The sequence below is a fragment of the Vulpes lagopus genome, chromosome 2 (assembly GCF_018345385.1).
Source record: "Vulpes lagopus strain Blue_001 chromosome 2, ASM1834538v1, whole genome shotgun sequence".
In the NCBI taxonomy this organism is placed as follows: Eukaryota; Metazoa; Chordata; class Mammalia; order Carnivora; family Canidae; genus Vulpes; species Vulpes lagopus.
The window spans coordinates 153913182-153936684 of NC_054825.1; the positions used below are offsets into that span (position 1 = coordinate 153913182).

General features: G+C 61.1%; 1 protein-coding gene across 5 annotated transcripts in view; it reads left to right on the plus strand.

Moving 5' to 3' along the window:
- The window catches only part of SEMA4D (semaphorin 4D), a 58727-nt gene that overhangs the window by 23631 nt on the left and 11593 nt on the right, over nucleotides 1-23503 (plus strand). For 4 of the 5 annotated variants that reach the window (XM_041746129.1, XM_041746124.1, XM_041746127.1 and 1 more), the window contains 13 exons: nucleotides 6162-6510; nucleotides 8284-8429; nucleotides 10949-11011; nucleotides 12434-12532; nucleotides 14926-15019; nucleotides 15530-15643; nucleotides 16273-16424; nucleotides 17341-17516; nucleotides 17606-17762; nucleotides 18700-18922; nucleotides 19627-19742; nucleotides 22842-23014; nucleotides 23094-23137. In XM_041746129.1, the coding sequence (XP_041602063.1) occupies nucleotides 6162-6510; nucleotides 8284-8429; nucleotides 10949-11011; nucleotides 12434-12532; nucleotides 14926-15019; nucleotides 15530-15643; nucleotides 16273-16424; nucleotides 17341-17516; nucleotides 17606-17762; nucleotides 18700-18922; nucleotides 19627-19742; nucleotides 22842-23014; nucleotides 23094-23137 (1906 nt within the window). Of the gene's footprint in view, nucleotides 1-6161; nucleotides 6511-7973; nucleotides 8181-8283; nucleotides 8430-10948; nucleotides 11012-12433; nucleotides 12533-14925; nucleotides 15020-15529; nucleotides 15644-16272; nucleotides 16425-17340; nucleotides 17517-17605; nucleotides 17763-18699; nucleotides 18923-19626; nucleotides 19743-22841; nucleotides 23015-23093; nucleotides 23138-23503 lie in introns of all 5 variants that reach the window. The other variant, XM_041746125.1, reaches the window with a different exon arrangement.

Here is a 23503-nt window from a genome sequence, read left to right on the forward strand (position 1 = left end):
TGGGGAAGCCATGGGTAGGTGCATGTCCTCTGCTGGCCAGGCTACAGGGTTGAGGGAAGCAGGGCTTCACCCACCCCGTGTGCGTGGACCAGGCCCCTTGGGCCCCATGGGCCCCATGGACCCCATGCACAGCTGTCACCAGAAAGCCCTTCCACAGACTCGTGGGTGCCGGCAAGAGTGCTCTGAACGTTGGCTTCACATCCTGCTGGTCAGTGTGGCCCTGAGGTCTTCAGGGGGCAGGGAGAGGTGGCCCCTTTGTGGTCCCCCTGTGACCCTCCCACCCCCACCCAGGGCCACAGGCAGTTGGTCCCAGGAGGGGAAGCCAGTCCCAGGGAGCCTTGTGGTCCTCGGTTCCCGCAGCAGTCAGCTGTCACATCTAAGAACAGAATGGCAGGTCAAGACTGTCCTCCTGCAGCAGAGTGCACACACCACACACGTGTGTTCACGTGCATGCACACGTACAGGCGTGCACATGTGGATGCACACAGGTGCACAAATAGAGGTACACAGGTGCATGTGTACATGCATGCACACAGGTGTGTAGTTCACATGCACACATACAACTGTGTGCATTATATGCACGTGGGTTCATGCACTTACATGTCCACGTTGCACACATGTGTGCACGCACCTGCAGCTGTGGGGGCAGTTTCCTGAACAGAACCCTCGCTGGCTGCTGTCTTCTCCACTGCAGTCCCTGACTTGGTTCAGAGGCACCGGGGGGAAGGCTGGTGGGTGACCGGCACTGACAGACTGAGCGAGGGGCTCCGAGCCCCCTCCCTCCAGTCTCTCAACGCCCAGAGTGGGGTCGTGCACTCCTCATGAGCTAGCGCATGGCCATGTAGGTACTGGGGCCTGTGCGGTGGAACCCTGCCTCCCTGAAGGGCTCCTGGTTCCGTGTGACACTTCTCTACTGGGGACACACAATGCACACCGGTCACTTGGCTCCCAGTGACAGGCTCCTGCTGCTCAGAAGCGCCTGGGAAAGCCAAGGCAACTGGCATGATCCACTTGTTTCCATTTTAGCATTTATGCCATGGTCCCTCCTGCTGCATGTCCCCCATCCGGGAATTCTGGAGCCGGATTCCTGTAGGAGCACTTGGTGGCCGCAGGTCCGCGTGCACGGGGCATGTGCTCTGCTTGGTGGGGCTTCGGTTCTATGTGACACCACATGCTTGTTGGAAAAGAGAACACGAAGCCCTTCCGGTGTCCTGCAGAACATGAAGCACCCACTGCCGCCCCCCCGAAAAGCCGTCTGGGGAACGTGGCCCTCTCCCCTTTGTTGTTCCTGTGGATTTTTTAAAGACGCTCAGGAAGCTCGTGTGTGCTGCGGCACAAGGAGCATGTCTGCTGAGTGACCTGGGGTGGCCGGGAGCAGGTGGCCGCCCGGCTCCTGAGTGGCCGAGTCTGGGTGGGTCCAAGGTGAAGGGCAGTTAAGAATTCCCCCTCTCCTCACGTGGACCGATTTGAGCAAGCCACGTGTGCAGCAACCTATGTGTGCAATAGCCCGTGTGCAGCTCCCTACGTGTGCACGGTGCCACCCCAGCTCACCTGTGCGTTTGTCAGGCTGCACAGCCCCTGCTGGAGCTCTGGCCACTGCACCTGTCATCCTGGGGTGGCCCGCCCAGAGTGTTCTATTGTGAAGCATCCTGTCTCCAGCACCCCCAACCCCAGCCCTGGTCTCCTAACTGGGGTGTGCATCTACCCGGCCCCACCCACTGCAGAAGGGGCCAGGGCCACAGGCACGATCAAGGCCTTCCATGGAATGAAGAGGATGAGGCCAGAAGCAATAGGAGGGAGGGTAGGCATCCGGCCAGGAGTGGCCCTGGAGCCAGTGTCGCTGTGGGCGAGGCCCAGCTGCCAGGGCCAGCACAGGAATATTCTGGAGGACAGGCAGCTTGTGCCGAGGCTGGAGGTGGGGCATGGTGTTGCTGTGGAAGATGGCAACGGGGTTCTCTGCCTCCCCGCCCTGTCTCCTCCACAACAAAGTCCCTGCGCCCTCGGCCCCACTCCTTGTCACACGGGGTCTTCTACTCCCGGCTATTCTTCCTTCTTGGGAAGAGACAGACCAAGTTGCTCCCTTGTTTTGCTGGAGCAGATCCTTCAGGAGCTTTCTGAGAAAGGCCGCTGTGGGACGCTCTGAAAGAGCTTTGAGAGCCCTGGTGTGAGACGAGTTCCATGTACCCTCCGTGTTGACAGTTGGACACTGTGCGGGATTCTCCTCCAGGATGTTCAGGGCGTCCTCCTCCTTCAAAAGGTCATTCTGCAGGGCTCTGTCCCCCTGGAAGCTTCCAGGACCCCTCGCCCCACCTTTGTCCCCAAGGGTCTCAGATGTCACCACCATGCGCTGGGAATGGTGGTCTCCTTTCCTTCATCACACCGCCGGGGGCTCCCGTTCCGTAAACGCGTATCCTCCGGTTCGGGACCTTCTCTTATCATCGCCCTCTCATTCTCCACGTCTCCTCCTCCTGCCTCCAGAGCTCCTGCCAGCTGCTCCTGGGCCTCCGCACCCCAGCCTCCCGCCCCCTCTCCCCTTGCCCGGTCCTTATCTGCGCCACCTTGACGAAGCTGCCTCAGTTTTATCTTCTCGTCCTTCCCCTGGACGTTCTGTTCCTGTCATCAGAATTTTAATTTCTGAGTTCACTTTCATTTCCTGGGGTGGTTTTCCTCCGGCATCCTGGGCTCCGGCCGCGGCTCTGTGTGGTCCATGGAGCCTGCGGACTCCCAGCCAGGGGGTGCCAGCGCTGGTGGGGGGGGCACAGATGGTATCAGACTGCACGACACAGGCTTCGATGCGCCATGCGCGGCGTTGACAGTAAAGACCTCGCTGCTTTTGCTGTGTGTTTTCCCACTGGCCGTGCTGTTACTGGTCACCGATGCGCCCCAGCGGCCACCCGCCTCCTGCACGTGTGGGGCGGAGGGTGGGCGCTGTGCCCCCATGCATCTTGTGTTGTCTCTGTGTTCAGTGACTTCGTGTCAGGAGCTTGAAGGCACCTCTGACACCCCCAAAAATGGGCATATGGCACAAAGCAGGGCACGTCCCCCACCCTGCCGTGGCTCTTGGAGGCCTGGTGGCTGGGGCTGAGCCCACACAGTGCCTGTGACCCTCACCTGTTTGTGTTCCGGTTCCACAGCGCGGTCACATTCCCACAGGCTATGGTGCTCTCCCCATTTTTGTCCTGATGTTTTATGCCCTTGAGCGTCACAGGATTGGGCTTTAGGACAGCAGGGCTGAACCTCTGTGTGGGCTCCAGGTGGTGCATGGCTTCTGCCATCAGCAGTGTCTGGGTCCTCACCTAACTGCTCCCACAGTGACCTGTGTCGGGGACCCAGCCGGGAGTCAGCGCTGCCCCTGGGCCCTTGTAAACCGGACTCTAGGCTCTGTGTTGGTATTTGGGGGTGGCGGGGATGACACATGCCAGTGGGCCTCGAATCTGCAGCCAGAGGTGCCCTGGGCAGTGGGCACCTCACACGTGCACCTCTTGTGATTGGGAGGCACCTCTCTGAGCTGGGGTGGTTTTTTTTTAGTAAACTCTATTCTTCTGAACAGTTTTAGATTCATGAGGAAACAGAGCATAAAGCACAGGGTTCCCATGTACCCCATCCCCACGAAGAAAACCTTACTCTGCCGGCTGCTGCTGGTTAGTAAGTGTACTCTGGGGAGGTATCTGTTTGGAATTCTAGCCAACTGCTGGTAATAAAAACCTGGAAAACGGTAACTTGAAGAGACTACTGGCTTATTAGCAGGTCTGGAGGCAGGCAGAGAGAAGGTGTGAGGTCCCCAGTGGATTTCCACTTGGCTGTTCTTAGAAGGAGACCCTGGTCTTCATGTTTGCGAGGTGGCGCCCAGAGCTCCAGCCATCCAGTTCAAGTTCCAGGCACCAAATGGAGGAAAAACTGAAGGCAAAACTGCCAATGCTAACCGAGTCAGCTTTCCTGGGATTTGCACCTGATACCTTCCGTTCCCAGTTCTTCAGCCTCTGCTGCCTCCAGGGAAGCTGGGAGTTGTAGTGAGCTGGGCGCACTGGTGTCCCCAGGGAAACTGAGACCCTGTCAATAAGCAAGAAGGGACGCGGATGCTGGGACAGGCAGTAGGCATGGAACAGGGTGAAGGGGAGGCGGCTGTGGGGGCTCCGGTGCGGGTGGGCATGGTGGGGACGGCCCGGGGGTGGAGGTCCACGTCACCCACACAGGCCACTCTTCCCGGGGCCTCAGTGTCCCCCGGTTCCCCAACTGTTGGGGCTCGCTGGGTGCTGGGGGCTGCCTCATGCAGGGTCACAGGGGACCCGCACAGGGAGGAGCCTCGCCCCCAGCTGGGGGCAGGATGGCAGGGAGCCCAGTGCCCTCGGGACTGCTGTCGCGCTGCCACATGGACTCAAGTAGCCGGGACAGAGACCCCGCGGCTCAGTAGTCCCTGAGAAGGGTGCCCGTCTGGCCATCGGGGGGCAGGCGGGTGTCTGCACAGGACATGCCATCCCAGGAGCAGGAGCCAGCAGGCGCCCCAGCTGCAGGGCCTGACGCAACCTTGGGGAGAGGATGGGCGCCGGGAGGACAGAACCTGGCCCGGCAGGCGGGCGAGCCGCTGAGGCCCCACCGTGCCCTCCCCACAGGGCCCCACGAGCCCCTTCCTTTGGAGGGGGGTGGCCATCCTGGTGCCCTGTGTACATACGAGAGGCAGAGGTGCGCTATAGCACCCCGTGCGGTCCATGTGGTGGCGGGGGCCAGCCATGTGGGGTGCTAGGTTTAGGGCTCGGGTGAGGATTCCAGGGGCGGGACAGGGTGGCCTCCTGGCCAGATGAGGCAGCCCAGGAGGGCTTCCTGGAGGCGGTGGCCAAAACGTCTCCTAAAACCTTCTCGGGAGGTTTGGTTGGGCTGGAGGTGCTAAGGCACAGCAGGAACTGGTGTATGGTAGGTTTGGGGGCCCTGTGGGGGCGCTGAGCAGCAGGGAACTGTTGGGGGGACTGGGTGTCCACAGACATCCCTGAGGGCCAGTGAAGTTCAGGAGGCTGGTGGTGATGCTTGGGGTGAGAGGAAGGCTCCAGAGGGGGCCTAGGGCTTGGCTGGACTGAGGGACCCACAGGCGGGATGAAAGGAAGACAAGGGGGTGAGCAGGGCCTGCCCTGGGCTGAGAGGACAGACTGTTCCACTGGCTCCCAAAAGCAGGAACCTGGGCTGGGGGGCTGCGAGTGGACACTGTGCTGGGCCCCCTGGGGGAGGGCGGGGAAGCACAGGGTCCTGCTGTGACATACCTGCACCCCCCTGCTGGATAGGCAAGGGTCCCATCTCTGCTCCCACAGCTGTTTGGGAAAAGCCCACAGGAACCCTGGTCACAGTCCCGCTGGGGTCCCGGTGGGGACTCAGGTCAGGGACAGCCCCGCCTCAGCGACCTGCAGTGAGGCTGAGCTGCCCCTCACCACAGGCCGCCTCATACACGGCACATGGGGCAGAGCGTGGGTGCCGGGAGACCTGGGGACCCCAGCCCACAGCCTCTGTCCTGCTACCCAGGGACCCCTGTGAGCCCAGAGCTACTCCATGGGGACATCCCAGGTGGGGCTGCAGGAGCAGGGCCGTGGGGGTGGCCGTGTCTGCTGCGGGAGGTCAGCCAGCCTGCATGGCGAGGTCACCTGTGTGTGTGCGTAGGCATGCATATGTGTGTGCGTGTATGCATGTACTTGGTGTGTGTGCATGTGTAGGTATGTGTACGTGTGCGTGGCTGCCTGCATGTGCATGTGTACGTGCATATGTGTGCACACACATGTGTGTGCGTGTGTGCGTGTGTATGCATGCACACGTGCCCCGGCTTAGCCTCCACCTGCTGCTCCTGCTCTTGGGCCCTGGCTGACCTGCTGACGAGGTCTATGGAGCTGGGAAGCCAGGGTTGCGGTGATCCTGTCCCCTGGTTCAGGCATTTGCATCACGTTGCAAGCTGACCATGAGCGTCCATGCTGGGGGGACGCTGAGCAGCCAGGGGGGTGGTTGTCCAGGTCCGGCCCCCATCTGTCCTGGAGCTCTGCCCCTGGGTGACTGGGACACAGTGTTGCCCTGGGGCGTCCCCACCACCCTGCCCCGGCACAGAGCAAGCCAGGGGCCCAGGGAGATATACCCAGCAGGTGCTCCTCTATGCATCCTGACCTGTGACCTTCCTTCTCGCTTGCTTCCAGAATTTCTTCGTGAGGCCACAGAGAAGCGCACCATTGAAGAACCGGGTGGCCCTTGACATCTGCGGCGGGGACCTCACCCAGTGCCTGGGAGATGCGGGTCCTCAGCATTCACACCATCCACCCGCTCCCGGCCGTGCTGCGGGTCGTGGCCCCCTGGCTCTGAGCAGCATTGGCCGTCACCCCCACCACGGGCTCCCTGCCCACGAGCCTTCACTACCGGAGTCCCCCCCGTGGCGCCTGCGCGTGAGAATGTGTGCCCCCATCGGCGGGCTGCTTGCCGCCCTGGCCATGGCATTTGGGATGACGGTGGCATTCGCACCGGTCCCCAGGATCACCTGGGAGCACAGAGGTGAGGGCTGGCCCTTCCCTGGAGGACTTGCGGGCAGCGGGGGCTGTGCTGGGTCTGGGGGGAGGGGGTGCTGTGCACCTGCAGCAGGGGAAGAGCCTCGGCCCCGGGGTGCACATGCCCAGCTGGTGCAGGGCCCCCAGGAAGGATGCTTCCCCCTCGTGCGCCCGAGGGAGTGTGCACGCGGCCCAGGCCCGAACCTCAGTGAACGCCACTCCAAGGGCCTTGAGTGACGGGTGGCCGAGCATCCAGCCAGCTGCTCTCATCTGCTCCATCTCCCTCTCAGGAGCCGTGTCCTGAGACCCCAGGTCCCCCGGGCTCAGTGCAGCAAGGGCTCACAGGGCCCAGCCGTGTCGTGCGGAGCCCCAGGCCATGTGCCTGGGAGCCTGCGTCCGCATGTCTGTGCCCAGCCCTGGAAGATGAGGAGAGCAGGATGGCAGGCCAAGGAAACCCGGGTTCAGACCCCTCCACGGGGGCCGGGCCACAGCGAGCGCGCTTACGTAACTGCCCATTGCCCGTGCCTCATGTTCCTGCATATCGGCACCATGACCTCGTAAGAGAGGAGGCATCCCGCGTTTCTCTGTTTTATAAGTTGGTGGTGCTTGTCCCTGAAAAATACTCAGGTTAAGGGACATATTTACCAAAATATTTTTTTTAAGGTTTTGAGCTAAATCATTTTTTTTCACTGAATAAGGAAAGCTTAGTTCTATTTTTTATACAGTTTATCTGTGTTATGATCAAACACACATACCAGAGTATGCAAGCACAGCAGTCAGCAGCCTGAGGCGTGCAGGCAGCCGGTGGTCTCCTGGGAGGTCACGAGGTCATGCTCCTCAGAGGTCACATTCCTGGGAGGCCACAAGCCTAGAGGTCATGCTCCTCGGAGGTCACACTCCTGGGAAGTCACGAGTTCAGAGGCCACACTCCTGGGAGGTCATGGGCCTAGAGGTCATGTGCTTAGAGGCCATACTCCTGGGACGTCCTGCTCCAGGGAGGTCACAATCCTGAAAGGTCCTTCTCCTGGGAGGTCACGTGCCTGGAGGCCACACTGCTGGGAGGTCATGCTCCTTGTAGGTCACACTCCTGGGAGGTCATGGGCCTAGAGGTCATGTGCTTAGAGGCCATACTCCTAGGAGCTCCCGCTCCAGGGAGGTCACAATCCTGAAAGGTCCTTCTCCTGGGAGGTCACGTGCCTGGAGGCCACACTGCTGGGAGGTCATGCTCCTTGTAGGTCACACTCCTGGGAGGTCATGTGCTTGGAGGTCATGCTTCTGGGAGGCCACATCCCTGGGAGGCCACACGGAGTGCAGGGTTTGGAATCAGCTGGGCTGGAAGGAGTAGGAAGGGATGTTGGGCCACAGCACTGGTTAACCACAGTGGCTTGGGCCTTGCTGGGTCCTCTGCTCTTCGTGGCCATCTTAGGCCGGGGGCTGGCCTCGTGGCAGTGGGTCCCGGCCGTGCTGCGGGTCGTGGCCCCCTGGCTCTGAGCAGCATTGGCCGTCACCCCCACCACGGGCTCCCTGCCCACGAGCCTTCACTACCAGAGTCCCCCCCGTGGCGCCTGCACGTGAGAATGTGCGCCCCCATCGGCAGGCTACTTGCCGCCCTGGCCATGGCATTTGGGATGACGGTGGCATTCGCACCGGTCCCCAGGATCACCTGGGAGCACAGAGGTGAGGGCTGCCGGGCCCTGGCGACCTGACGGTGTGCTGAAGCCAGGCAGGGTGCTCGGTGCATCCCAGTTCAGAAGGGCCTCACCTTCTCCCTTATCCCCAGAGGTGCAGCTGGAGAAGTTTCACGAGCCCGGCATCTTCAACTACTCGGTGTTGCTGCTAAGTGAGGACAAGAGCACCCTGTACGTGGGTGCCCGGGAGGCCGTGTTTGCCCTGAGTGCACTCAACGTCTCCGAGAAGCAGCACGAGGTATGGCATGGGCTCCGCTCTTCTGCCGTGTGGGCCACAGACCTTCTGGGGTTTTCTCCTTGAGCCTGCACTTCGGCCCCTCCTGGGGTGTGAGGCCCCTCACTGGCCATGAGGCTGCTCACCCTGTGGCCGGCCCACAGTATTCTGCACGCCTGCGAGCAGCCTCCCGCCCGCCTGTGAGCAGCCCGTCCCGGGGTGCACCGGGGCAGCCTCCATCGTCCCAGGCCAGCCACTCACCCAGGGGCCACCCTCCTTTCCTCCTGGGGTTGTGAACTCTTCATCATGGACAATCTTAAGCCCATGCAGGAGTAGAAGTGATGTCGATGAGGCCTGTCCCCCCTCAGCTCCTATAGCCCTGAGTCACCTTCCTGCACCCATGTCCTTGTGCTCTGGTCCCTCTGGAGGCTTCAAATCCAACCCCAGACCCATGCTTCATCCATAAGGGGTTCCCTGGTCTCCTTCCTAAAGAAAATGATTCTTTTTTGTCAAAATAACCAAAATACCACAATCACAGCCTAAAAATGTTATCAAAATAGTTGTTCAGATTCCAGAAACCATCATAACTGATGTCTGAATGTGGTTGAGATCAGGCTGTTCTTGGGGTCAGCCACTCTGCCCATCAGGTGTCCCCAGCCTCTCGCTGGGAAAGCCACCTCCTGCGTCTGGGCAGACCTGTCCACCGAGGCAGGGCCCCCCTCCCCGCCCCTGGTGCAGAGATGCAGGTGCATCATGGACCGCATCCAGGGACTGCCCGGCCCAGCCTCTCCTTCCCTGTCCAGGAGCAGGAAGTTGTCACCAAAGGGGACATTCACGTCCCCAGGAGCCGTTCCTTTAGACATGGCTGGATCAGCACCTGAAATCCTGGCCTCTGTTTGCCTGTTTTTCACGCCCTACGCCCTCCATCTCTCCCAAGGGAGGTAGTGGCATTTTGGTTATTTGGATTTTCGGAACAACCTTGGAGTCGTGAATTTGAGCGCATCAGCAGGGCCTTGCTCCGTGGTAGCCCGAGCAAGACCTGCTGCTCAGACTGTCCCTGGCTGATGGCAGCCTCCCATAACCATAGGTCCTAGGCTCAAGTCGGTGGCTGGGGTTGGCTTCTTGCTCTCTGGAACTGAGCAGGGCCGAGCTGGTCTTATGCGTTCTCCGCCCCAGATGTCTGTGCTTTGTTCTGCCGTTGGCTCCCGAGTCTGGTATCATCGGGTTTATTTCTGCCTGACTGATAACCGATAACCCAGATGCTGGCCATCGGCCTCTGAAAAGAACGGGGTGGGCAGCCTGGGTGGCTCAGCCTGTCTTCGGCTCAGGGTGTGGTCCTGGGGTCCTGGGATCGAGTCCCACGTCGGGCTCCCTGCACGGAGCCTGCTTCTCCCTCTGCCTGTCTCTGCTTCTCTCTGTGTGTCTCTCATGAACAAATAAATAAAATCTTCAAAAAAAATAATTTAAAAAAAAAGAATGGGGCTGTGCCGACCTCTGGATGTGTGGTTGGAGCCCACATGGCTCTTTTTGTGCATCCTGTGTCCCCTCGGGGTGAGGGAGGGGTCCCCTCAGAGACCAGGGGCCCATCAGCGTTCATGTTCCCGTGTCCTTATGCATTTTATGTGGATGGAGATGAAATCGTTTTTATTTTACTTTCCGAGGCAAGTGGCCATTTGCCTTCGTACGTCATTCTGATGAGGACTTGGGTTTCTCTGGAAATGGACCGCGTGGTTGTCAAGGGGTGTGCTGCTCCCCCTGCGGGAAGCCAGTCCGTGGAGGACACTTAGTGTAGGGCGGCATCCACGGAGATTTGCCTCCGTGTGCTCCCTGACCCCTGAGCCCCTGATAGCTGGCTTTGATTCTCTGAGCGTTGGTCATGGGGTCATCACATGGGGAGATGGGGCATCCTGGAGGTGAGGCAGGAGTTGGGGAGCCCTTTGTGGGGTGACCTGTGGCCTCTTGTCTTGTGTGGGGCAGGGGGCAGAGGCTCCGCAGCCGGTTGGCCTTGATCATGCAAGCACAGGCCATGGGAACACGCGTGGTGCGGGGGGAACAGGTGCTCCCTCGCTGCCAAGGCTGCGGGCACAGAAACCTGAAGGGAGCCCAGCGGTCACGGGAAACACAGGACTTTATTTTTCCTTTTACTGCCCTCGAATTGGTCTGGATGGATGAAGGAGCCAACTTTGCCATTTGAAAATGCCTGTGGTTTAGCTTGTTGAAAAATAATCTACGACTTCAGTGTTAGCATGTGAGCGTTGGCTGCTGCTTTGTGGCAAGTGATGGGAATCTGGGGTAATGATGGAAATCTGGGGGGCCAGGCGCGCCGGCTTTGGGGGAATGGTCCTGGTGGAAACTTCTCAAAGCCCCAGTTGCTCGGGCATCCGCTGGCTGAGCCTGGCTTTGCAATCTCATGTCTGCTCTCAGGGGGAATGTCTGTGCCCCACATGCCCCCGGGTGCTTTGGGAGCCATATGGGTTTTGACGCCAGCGTCCCCTTTTGAATGGGGGAGATGCACTGAAATGGACTCTCGTTTCTCCCAACAGGCATATTGGAAGGTCTCGGAAGATAAAAAAGCAAAATGTGCAGAAAAGGGCAAATCAAGACAGGTAATTTCTGGTCTCAGAAGCCCCCCAGTGACATGACCACAACCCATCCTGCAGGTCCCCCTCTTGCACCCCAACGATTGGGGGGCATCTCTCAAATCAGGAGCCCCCACATGGTGGGTGCCTGACACACTTTTGTAAAGGTGAACATAGGCGCGTTTATTCAGATGGCCCCAAACCTGATAGAGAAAATCCTTCCTGGTGCCCGTGGGATGAACATGTGTGGTGCAGGGCCCAGCCTCCAGCACCCCGCCAGCTTTGGGGGGTAGCCGTAGGGTTTCTGCATTTGGGGCAGCAACCGTGCCTTGAGAAATGCTCCTCCTCCAGGAGGTACTGGGCCGGTCCGTGTGCTGGCTGTGTGGGCAGTGCTGCCCCCCACCCTCTGTGCCCCCCATCACTCCCTGGGCCCCCTGCCCCGACCTGGTGCCAGGCCTGTGTCGGAGTCCCTGAATGGAAGAGCCCCGTCTTCCTTGCTAGTTGGGCAGGACACCAGAGTTCAGGTAGATTAAAGTGGTTGGCTAATTTCAAAAAGGATTCAAAATTTAAAAAAAAAAATGCTCCTGCTGAACTTTTTCTTTAGCAAGACGTTGCACACGTTCACTGAAGTCCCTAGATCCGAAGTTGCTTTAGGAAATGGGGAAAATGCAGGCTTCATGTGGTAATAACTAGTGTTGGAGGGAGTTGTCTGAAAGCTAAATTAGGCTGAGTGCTCGCCCTGCCCGACGTGGAGGCTGCTCGGAGACAAGAGTCCCTCCCGGGTCACGTGGGGAGGGTGAGCTACTGCCAACCCATTAAAGACAATTGTGGTGGGGGAAAAACCTTCCCTGGGCAGAGATAATTTCAGACAATAGTCCATATAACACATATAATCCCGGTACATACATTTCAGCCTAAAATAGCGTGTTCTCTGGTGGCATCTGGTTTTCTCCTGCAGGGACAGCCTCGGGCCCCTCCCTCGCCTGGCCTGTCCCTGGAGACCAGAGAAGTGCTGTTTCCAGTCCCGTGAACTGGGCAGGCCCGGGATGGGGGGGTCCCTGGGACAGGGAGGGCAGGCGGGATGCCTCGCTATGGCCCCTCTGCAGCTCTGGCCACGCGAGGCCAGTCCCGGGTGCTGAAGAGAGTCAGTGCCTCTGTCCGGCAGCGGGTGTCCAGGGGGGTCTGAGGCCAGCGCATCTTCGCGAGTGTGAACTGGTGGTGGAGGTGAAATGTCACGGCCCCTGACGGCTGCCCCGGGGACGCTGCCGGCACACAAGCACCCAGTCCAGCTGTAGAGTTAGGCTTGTCCGGGGGGGCTGGGTCTGTGCCCTGACCCTGCTGCCCAGGCAGGGCCGAGCGAGCATGTGAAGGTGCGGGGGCAGCCAAGGTGCCCAGTGCGTGAGGGCGGCGTCCAGTGGCGGCTGATGCTCGTTTCTCTCCCTTTTGCAGACGGAATGTCTCAACTACATCCGCGTGCTGCAGCCGCTCAGTGCCAGCGCCCTGTACGTGTGCGGGACCAACGCGTTCCAGCCAGCCTGCGACCACCTGGTAAGGCTGCGGCACCCACTCCTGGGGCAGTGCTCCTAGCAGAGCAGAGGGGGCCTGAGGCAGCCTGGGGGGCTGGCAGCGAGGGCTCCGCGGGGCCAGTGGCCGGGCTCCCGGAAGGCCAGTGTCCTGCCTGTGAACCGCTATCACCGAGGGGAGGGCAGGGCAGGGCTCACGGGGCCAGTGGCACGGAGCTGGCCATGGGCAGAGCTTCTGGGATGCATGCTGTTGGCACACAGAAGTACCAACGTGCCGTGGACCAGCCTGTGTCCTCCTGGCCACGTGTGCTTCGTGGGGGGGCTGCTGCGGCTGGGGGGCCTGGTCAGATGGAAAACCCAGGACTTGGATCCTGATCGCGTGCTGCTGGTTCACCTGGGCTGCAGGCCAAGTGTCCATGCGCCCAAATCCATACGTAGGAGCCCTAATGCACCCCCTGCGTGTTGGTGTTTGGAGTTGGGGCCCGTGAGCCTCCAGAGCTGTCTCTGCACCACGTTGGGGGGATGGGGCGCCTGCCGGCCAGGAAGAAGGCAGCGTCCTCTTCACCCAGCACGTCCCAGCCGGTGCCCTGAACCCCACTGGCCACCTCCAGAGCTGGAGGGAACGGATGTGTGTGCCAGGGGCTGCCCTGTGTGCTGCTTAATGGCAGCCCAGGCTCACAGGGACTGCATGGCTGCTGCTCGGCTCCGGGGGCATTGCCCTGTGGCATCGGCTGTGGACGTGGGGACCGCTGATGTAGCTGGTGGCATGCACCCCCTCCAAGGCGCTGTGGCATGGCATGGGTGTGTGAGTGCCTCCCTCCTTGACCCACGTCCATCCTCCTGGCTCCCACTTGCCTTGTGCAGCGTGAAGGTCTTTGAGGGGGGGCCCACACTTTCCTCCACAGGCCCTCGCCAACAGGGAGCCAGAAGGACATTGGGTGGCAGCGTCTTGCCACAAGAAGCCTGTTTTGCTCAGGCACCTGCTGAGCCATTTACAATGACCACAGAGAACGAGCAGAATTTTATGTTTTACAAGGTTTTATTTATTTATCCATGAGAGACAGACAGGCAGAGGCACCAGGCAGAGGGAGAAGCAGGCTCCCTGCAGGGAGCCCGATGTGGGACTCCTTCCCAGGACCCCGGGATCATGCCCTGAGCCAAAGGCAGACACTCAACCACTGAGTCACCCAGGGATTCCCCCAGAAAAGCATTTTAAACACCTGAGGATCGACAGGCCCCTCTTCTAGTGACCATCCCTGATTGAGCAAGTCTCAGCCAGGCAAGAAGTACGCTGCCATGGAGAGCTTTGTTTGCTGGAACCCTAAAGTAATCATAACTTAAAGAAGATTCTCCAACCTTGAGTCCGAGCTACACGACAGAGCAAAGTGGGGGCAGACACAGGACTTGATTGGGGAACCATGTTCGTGCACAGACCCACAGGGCGGCTGCCACGACCCAGCCATCTCAGCTTGCAGACGCTGGGGGTGTGAGGGCCGGCACCTCCTCTTTCTGAGGGAGGGAAATGTGTGCCAGGACTTTTTAGAAACGTCTGTGCACCCAGGTATCTGCTGGCTGAGCTTTAGTCGGTCAGGAGTTTCCAACACCAGGTGTAGATGCCAGTCTCGTGGGCCTGTCTGCTGTTAGGTGAGGGAGTCAGGTGTCACATGTAATCTCTCCCCATATTTTTAATGACAGTGTTCAGGCCACCAGAAGGCCGATGGCGCAGGCATCTGGGCACCTGGATCACACAGGTGGCGCAGGTGTGGGCGAGCTGCCCCATGCCCCGCAGCCTCCGAATGCCCAGAGCAGTGGTGCTGGCCTACATGACCAAGCCTGTGGGTGCCTGCGAAGACGCACAGTCATTTCCAATAACCTCTCTTTTCTGGGCCACCCCCTGTTCACACGTTCCCCAGACTGCCCCTCGTGCTGCAATCCATTCACACCCCAGCTCGTGCTCACTGGCCTGACATGGGAGGTGGGCCCACAGCTTTCCTGTTCTTTATGCACAGGGTTTGGGCTCCCTGGTCAGGCCAGGAGGGATGCCCGACCTGAGACTGTCACCCCTACTGTGTGTGAGAGCCAAATGGGGTGGGAGTCCCCAGGTGCCTGTGTCTCAGGGGGCCTGGGCCCCACTGCCTCCAATGCTGCCGCCTTGGCACTGAAATCCTGTATTAGGCCTCCAGTCGCTCGCGGGGGCCTCCCACCCCGGGCTTCCCTAGATGCCTAGTGACCGTGGAGCCATCGGCGCTGTACAACTAAAATGAGGCTCCTGGAACCCGTGGGGCGCTCGAGGCATCAGCGTCCAGATGCTCCTCCCTCTCTCCCCCCAGCGAATCTGGGAAGCGGTTTAGCACATGGGCACTGGGAGCCAAGAGGTTCAAACTCTTCCTGATGCTTTGTCTCCTGGTTCTGTTGCAGAACTTAACGTCCTTTCAGTTTCTGGGGCGAACAGAAGACGGAAAGGGCAGGTGCCCCTTCGACCCCGCACAGAGCTACACTTCTGTCATGGTTGGTGAGTCCCACCCCCAGGCTAGCACGCAGCCCGTGGGGCTCCCTCCCTCGGCCTCCACATTCCCTGTCCCCCGAGAAGGCCCACGGGCCTCCCTGTGAACCCCCCACACAAGCCTTTGAACTCATTGTGCAAAAGGCCCACCGGCCACCACTGGGGCCACACGTCAGACTTGTGGGACGAGGTTATCGTGCATCTGTACAAATTACGTGGCCTCCTGTTCACACTGTCATGCCTCCACAGAGGGCAGCATGTGTGGAGCCCTGTGTGCCCACCATCATGTCCTGGGTGCAGGTCCCCTGGTGTTCACGGCCCAGCCCTCGAGAAGCACCCTTCATGAGGTGCACACAGCCATCCCCATGGGGAAATGCAGCAGAGGCTCCAGAAGCAGCTGCGTGTGCCCAGGAGCAGGCCCACGGCCTCTCCCCATCCCCAGAGGGGCTTGTGTCTGGCTGTGACCGGAGCTGTGACGGGTGCTGACCCCCTCTCCTCTTCTCTCCGGGGCCACTCAAGACGGGGAGCTGTATTCTGGGACGTCCTACAACTTTCTGGGAAGTGAGCCCATCATCTCCCGAAACTCGTCCCATAGCCCTCTGAGGACAGAGTACGCGATCCCGTGGCTCAACGGTAAGAGGCAGGAGCCCCGCCGCCGTGTTCCTCCATCTGCAGCGCTGAGCCTCCCCAAAGGCCCTGGGTGCCCCTGACCTCGTGGCAGCCCCCCTGCGGGTGCATCCAGAGCTCCACACCCAGTGTCCCAGGCTGGGTCTTTCCCCGCTCAACTGGTGCTGCTTGGAGGCCACCCTCCCCACTACTTCCTTCCCTGAAAATGGACGTGGTCACCATCCTTCGTGATATGAGAGCTTCACAGTCCCCGGTGACTCGGGCGGGGAGGCCACCTACCTCCAGATGATGCGGTTGCAGCAGATCCCGCAGCTGTTCACACGGGGCTCTCCCTGTGGGCTTGGCAGCTGCCTGTAACCCCAGGGTGCTCCTCGCTGCAGGGTGGGCTAGGGCAGGGGCTGTGTCATCGTTGTGTCTCCGGAGATGGGGGTCTGGCTCCCCGGGAACCCCAGGCTGCCCTCCATGGGGGGAAGCCCAGCCTGGGGTCACAGGCAGCATCTCCGGCACCTCCGCGGGCCAGGGAGGGCAGTGGGCGGCATCCCCACCCCTGTGACACACGCACCCTCTTGCATTGCTGCCGGTGGCACCGGGGCCCTGGGCATGTGGAGGGACAGCCATGTGTCTGCCGCTTGCAGAGCCAAGCTTCGTCTTTGCTGACGTGATCCGAGAACACCCAGATGGCATGGACAGCGGGGATGACCGGGTCTACTTCTTCTTCACCGAGGTGTCTGTGGAGTATGAGTTTGTGTTCAAGCTGATGATCCCACGAGTGGCCAGGGTGTGCAAGGTGAGCACGCTCCCCGAGGTCCCCGTGGTGCCGACCCATGGCGCACGTGTGTCCGGGGGACTTGTGGGTTCCGGGCTTCCTCTGAAATGTCAACACCCCTCTGCTTCACCCTCCCACACCATGATGATCAGCCTGCCCAGGCAGCCTGGGGGTGTCCCTGTGAACCCCGGAAGCATAGGCACCCCCGTGTGTGAGCGGCCGCCCAGTCTCAGCAAGCCTGCTTCTGACTCCCCATCCCCAGGCCTCCCAAGTTACAGAAACTTAGTGGCTGGCCACCGTGTGAGCTAAATTCTGCTGGAATTGGGATTTTGGCATCCCAACATACAGGTGGCAGAGGGCGTGTGGGTTTCTTTGTCCAAAATGAGTAAGAATGCTTCGATTCCAGAGTCTCCTGCATCCAGATTCTCGTGTTTCAGGCTCTCCTGGGTGGGTCCTGTCAGGCGTGTTTGTCATTGTCCCTTGGGGGCCGCTCACGAGAACATGTGTATGGGGGACCCGGCCAGAGCCCGCTGACATGACTGCATCCTCTGCGATGAGGACTGTCTTTTGGGGGAGTCCCCACGTGTTGGCCTGAGGCAGACAGGGCCTCGTCCATGGCCTGGGCTCTGCAGCTGCTCATGGGGTCCAGTAGCATGTGACTGGTGAGGCACCTGCCTCACACATGATGCCATGTGTGTGTGCGTGGCCCACCAGTCCCTCCAGCCACGGCCAGGCAACGTCACCGAGAGGCCTGTCTGACCCGAGACCCCAGCTGGTGAGGAAGGGGCACAGTAGCCAAGTGGTGGTTCCGCGGCCTTCCTCAGCCGAGGCCTCAGGTGGTTCGAATGGCGCCACTGGGGGCCCGCTGACCACACTCGCTGGGCACCCGCTCACAGGGGCCTGCCTTTCCCCCACCACACGTGTCTTCCGGTTTTAGGGGGACCAGGGTGGCCTACGGACCCTGCAAAAGAAGTGGACGTCTTTCCTCAAGGCCAGGCTGATCTGTTCCCGGCCAGAGAGCAACCTCGTCTTCAACGTGCTGCAGGACATCTTTGTCCTCAGGTCCCCAGACCTCAAGGAGCCCGTGTTCTACGGGGTCTTCACCCCACAGCTGTGAGTGTGTGGGCAGAGGGGTGGGCAGGGGGGCAGCTTCTCTGCACTCCCACCAGCCAGGCCAGTCACGCCGTCCCCCTCCTCCGCAGGAACAACGTGGGGCTGTCGGCTGTGTGTGCCTACAACCTGTCCACGGCCGAGGCGGTCTTCTCCGGCGGGAAGTACATGCAGAGCGCCACGGTGGAGCAGTCCCACACCAAGTGGGTGCGCTACAACGGGGCCGTGCCCACGCCGCGGCCCGGGGCGGTGAGTGGGGCTGGGCTGCGGGAGGCCGGGGGCAGGTTGGTGGCAGCCGCCATGCGTCCCGGGCCAGGCCAGGGTGGGGGTGGTCCTGGAGGGGAAGAGGCATCCACAGGGGCTAGGAAGGTCAGCGAGCACACTCCTCCTCCTGTGCTGTCCTCAGTGGTGTGCAGGGCACGGGGTTGCAGGACTGAACGAGAAGGTCGCCCTGGCTGGCACAGGTCACTTCGTGGCATTAATGTGTGATAAAAAGAGTTCTGGGTCATCTTCTGCTCCCTGCACAGAAATACACAATTTCTTGGTTACGAGCTGTACTTCCTGCCCATTAACACAAGTCACGTTTTTTCCCCCTAAAAGTAGTGAATTCTGTGTAGAAGTCAGTGTGGTCACAAGGCCCGTTTGGCTGCATCTGCTCAGCTTGTGGTTGGCGTGCGGGGCCGGGGCCTGGGCTCTCCCCCAGGACAGGGTCTCCTCCGGGGGGCACACGTCTGCCCACAATGGTCGGGTCCCTCAGTGCGCAAGTTACCAAGTAAAACCCGTCCACTCACACGCATGAGAAGCTAGAGTCCCTCACACGCTTGACCTTCATGCGCTTTGGAATGGGACTGTTTTTAGCAGTTTTAGCCGTGTTCTTGAGCTATCAAGCGATAAGTACTTAGATTCAATTTCAAAAGCTTGATACGCTTTTCTCGTTTATAAGTAGGTACAGCTTCGTAGAGTGAGGATCTCGGGAATTCTGTATCATGGATACAAATGTAGTTGCCTCCCCCACAGGCCGCAAAGGAAAAGGCACCTGCAGGGAGCGGGCGCCTGTTTGTGCCCTTGTGCAAGAAACCCACTGGGTAATGGGTTTTGTGCCTCCTGGGGGCCTGCGTGGGGGGCTGTGCGGAGCATGTGCGGGCAGCCGTGTGTGGGGTGTTGACAGGCAGCTCCCTCCCTGCAGTGCATCAACCGTGAAGCGCGGGCCGCCAACTTCTCCAGCTCCCTCACTCTGCCGGACAAGACCTTACAGTTCATCAAAGACCACCCTCTGATGGACGGCTCCGTGACCCCGATAGACAACAGGCCCAGGCTGATCAAGAGCGACGTGAACTACACGCAGATCGTGGTGGACAGGACACGGGCCCTGGACGGCACTGTCTATGACGTCATGTTTGTCAGCACAGGTGGGTTCTGACCCCTGGAGAGGACACCGGCACCGCTGGCTCTTCCTTGGGGAGCCAGTGCCTGCCCCCCAGGCCCCAACTGCGTGCGTGGAAGTGTTCCGAAGTGGCCACCCCAGCTGGCTGGCTTCAGGGCTGTGAGCACATCAGACCACCAGGGCGCTGGGTGAAAAGTCAGGTCCTGGGTCCCATCTGGGGAGTTGGGTCCCATAGGTCGGGGCTAGCACTGAGGGAGTCTGGGTGGTCTGTGTGGGCCTCCCTGCTGGTTTGGGACCTGACCCTGAACAAGGGGTGGTGGCCAGGCTGAAGGCCGCTGGTAGGGCACCAGGGGTTGGCCCTGGGAGCTTTCCAGCGGCTCTAATCATCACGGGAGAGGGCCCTGCCTTCATCTTCCCCAGGGCACCCACGGGCGGCATCCCCAGAGGGCCACCTGTCCTTACCGTGGCAGCACGTCCCTGCATCGACATCCACTGGAGCCAGCTGTGGCCTGTTAGCGTATCATTGAGGGAACAGTGGAAACGCTCTGTGCCACTCGGTCCCCACTCCCCAGCGAGTGGTTTCTCCTTTCCCACCTCCAAAGCGAGACGACCATCAGTCTCTAAGTGTCCTGTCGGGGGAGGGAGTTGACGGAAAGAACGGACCGCGGGCTGCCGTGGCACGTCCTGTCCTCGCGGGTATGGCCCTGACCCAGAGCTTTGCCCCTGCAGACCGGGGTGCCCTGCACAAAGCCATCAGCTTCGAGCACGAGGCCCACATCATCGAGGAGACGCAGCTCTTCCCGGACTTTGAGCCGATCCAGACGCTGCTGCTGAATTCCCAGCAGGTAGAGTGGCCGGCGGGGGGCAGGCAGGCGGAGGGCACTCGTGTCCCTGGTCGCCGGGTGAACGCGGAGGCCAGTCGTCTGTCTGGTCCAGAGGAGCCGATCTCCAGCCTCTTACAGGAGGTCCTGGGAGGCCCAGGGTGTCGGATGGGGAGATGTAACTGTCAGCTCAGGAGGGCTGTGCCTCACGGAGTTGCCGGGGCACCCTGGGAGGTGAGGGGCACCGGCTCACAGAAACACCCCTGCGCCCTGAGCTGGGTAGGGTCGGCGCCCCGTCGGCAGGTGAGGGGTCCTTGCAACATATGTGTCGGGACAGAGGAGCCTGCTCTGAGCAGCAGTGATGATGCCTGTGCGACCCCCACCTCTCTGACGAGGCATCTTCTGCATCCGGGTTGGGGTCAGGGTCGAGGTCAGGATCGGGGTCGGGGTCAGGGTTCTGCTAAGCCCTCCCGTAAAAGCCAGGACTGAGTGTTCGAGGCTCCAGGGGCATCCACCGGCGTTTGCACCTGCCTGCACTCCGGCAGAGCTTTATTTATGGAAACAGCTCAGGAGCTCGTTAACACCCAGATGTCATGGAATGTTGTTCTTCTGACTTTTTCCTCAGCCGTTTCACAATGTGAAATCTATTATTAGGTGGCGGGTAGTGTAGAAACGGGGCGGATTTGCTGCGCAGGCCGAGCCCTGCCGTCTCCACACGTGGCTGGGCCGCGGCTCCCGCTCACAGCTGGGGCCGGCCACGCGGATCCCAGCAGGCCAGGCCCAGGTAGGGGGACCACGTGAGCCTCCTCTGTGGCTGGGGGCATCTGACCCTGGGGGTGGCCTGGCCCCGCCATGTGACTGGCTGCAGGCCTCGCTCCTCCCTGTGGGGTCCCCACGCTGGGAGTCCCCCCGGGGCCAGAGCAGACACCGGAAGCCTGGCTGCAGGCCCGTGCCCCTTGCTGCGCACCTGGCCTCTCTGCCTGGACCTGCAAAGCCTCGTTCCAGGGCACCGGGCTCAGCTGTCCCCAGTGTGTGGCATTGTTCATGTGCTGAGCCTGCCTTGTGTGACCCTGACGCTCCTGAGCCTCTGTCTCGAGGGGTGGACGGAGCTTCACACCTGAGGTGGTCCCATGGCCCCTCCACTTTTACGCGCAGCCAGGGGAGGGGACGGTGGGCAGCAGCAAGAGGCACGGGCAGCCAGGTCGGGGGAGAAGGCAGCTGACTTCCCAGGGGCACGTGTGCAGACGTCATGCACGGGTCCCCTGTATTGTGAGCAGATGGACTTGGATCTGATGTCCAAGGGGACCCGCGAGGGGCCAGGCAGGACAGCGCCACGGCAGGCACCCACTCAACAAACCTCACAAACATCAGGCATTACCTGCTCAGGTTTTTTCTTTGCCTTTTCAAACACTTTCCATTTTGAAATATTGTCAGATCCACAGAGGTGGGGGCATGATGTGCAGGGGCTCTGGCCACCCCCCGCACGGAGGAGCCCCGCTGGCACAGTGCCCACTGGCCCACAAACATCCGCTCCAGTTCTGGGGCCTCACGTGGCCTGGGACATCCCCGTCCATCATCATTTCGGCGGCATGCTCAGCTTTGCAGAGGACCAAACACCCCAGGTTTCCTCGTGATTGGATGGGGTTGAGGGTTTGGGGACGTGAGCAAGGACAGTGCTGGCCAGCGGGGCCGGGCAGGGGTGAGGCCCCAGTGCCCATGGGCAGACATGCTGTGAAGCCGTGGACCTGCACTCCACCCCGTGGTGACAGACGCTTGCTCATGGGGAGACCTCAAGGCTGCTGGGTGTCAGTCCCTCCTGCCCACGGGCTTCTGCACCTGCCAACGGTCTCAGCCACCCCCCACCACTGTTTGCCTGTTTCCTTCTCTCAGAATCTGTTACTCCGTGGCTCTGGGTCACAGAAGCCCAGCCCTGGGGACGGGGGTGCAGGCACATGAGCGCCCCATCCCCCCATGCCCACAGCCACACGCTCAGGTCTGGTGTCAGCTGGGGCTTCCAGGGCAGAGTCTGTGCCCTCCGGGGTCCCTCAAGGTTGCCTGCTCGGCCTTCCCAGGAACCCTCTCCTCTGCAAGCCACGTGACCCCGACAGGGGTCTGGGGTGGCATCCTCAGTCCTTTCAGCAGCCATGTGGCCTCCTCTGCCTGGGCCCCACCAACAGGGATGGGCTGGCCCCCAGGCCTGGCTCTCTCTGCCCCTTCTGACCAGAGGACAGTCTGCTGTGGAGGGGACTTCTTGTCTATACTCACACAGGGTGTGTCACAGGCCAGGAGCGCCAGCTGGACGCTGCTGTTAATTCCCTGTCTCCCCCCCGGGGGAAGGCTGCAACTCGTTTGGGTCTGAAACACTGACTTCTGCTGGGTTCTGTTAACCCTGAGGTTAACCAGAAGATCTGTGTGGGGTCGGGGGAGACGGGCTCACCGGCGGAGGAGACCGTAAACACACATGCAGAATTGCAGCCCTGCAGCATGGCTGTGCCAGGAGGGGTCCCCGCTGTGTCCAGGGGAGCAGTTAGCCACCTGGGGGGCCTGGCTCTGTGAGGTGCCAGCCGTCGGCCTCCCTGTCTGCGTGCTCCTCCCTCACAAACCTGGCTGGTCCCTTATTCCTCGTGCTGGAGTTCTGCCTGCCCCCCACCACTCGCTGGTGCCTCCTTTCCTGGCCCCGCTGGATTCGGACACTACTGGGCTGTCTGTACACGGCTGCTCAAGCCAGGCAGGCCTGAGATTGGGCTCCGAGTTGTACCCTTTGGCCTCTGTCCTGTCGCAGGGCCAGGAGTGTCCCACTGGAGGAGCCCCATCCACACAGAGGAGCTGACCCCCAGCCCTAGTGGGGCAGAGACACGTCCACATTGGCACCCAGACGGGAGGGCTGGGGGGTCCTGGGGGAGGCCTGTGACCAAGGCCCCGAGTGCTGAGTTAGCGAGGACTCTGCTGAAGAGCACGCAGCCTCTGCGGGCTTGAGTAGCCCAGCTGAGCTCCGGTTCTGGAAGCTCCTGGATGAGGGATCGCAGGAACGTGCTTGCCACAGCCGGCGAGGTGGAGAAGCACCTGCCACCAAGCGCATGAATGCCGCCCCTCACGCGCCTGTCCCCTGTCTCCCCCGTGCAGGGCAAGAGGTTTGTGTACGCGGGTTCCAGCTCGGGTGTGGTGCAGGCCCCCGTGGCCTTCTGCGGGAAGCACGGGAGCTGCGAGGACTGCGTGCTGGCCCGCGACCCCTACTGCGCCTGGAGCCGTGCCGCCGAGGCCTGCGTGGACCTGCACCGGACAGACAGCCCCAGCAGGTACCGGGGGCGCGCGTGCCGGCCGCCCGCCCTGCCCGCGGGGAAGGCGCGTGAGTGACCGTGCCCGCTTGCCTTGCAGGACTTTGGTTCAGCAGATGAGCGGTGACACGTCCGTCTGCCCCAGTAAGTGGCCCCTCCTCGCTGTGCTGCTCGGGGGCGGCCGGGTCTCGTGATCGTGTCGTGGTGCTGTGCTGTTGTGGCATCTCGTACATTCTTTTTTCCTTTCTCTACTTGGAACAGAGGGCACGTATCCATGAGGATACAGAGGCCGACCCCGCCAGCCCCTCTGGTTGCAGCCACGTAGTGCGTTCACTGGAAGGTGCTCAGCGTCCAACCTGTGACATCCAGTCTTGAGATGCTCCTCTCTCCCGCTTAGCTTGGGGCTGCTGACACAACCCTGAGGGTCCCGGGAGGGGCAGCGGGAGGAGTCCTCGTCCCCTCGGCGATGCCCCTGCCGGCCGGGGGGTCAGGCACATCCCTTGGTCTCCT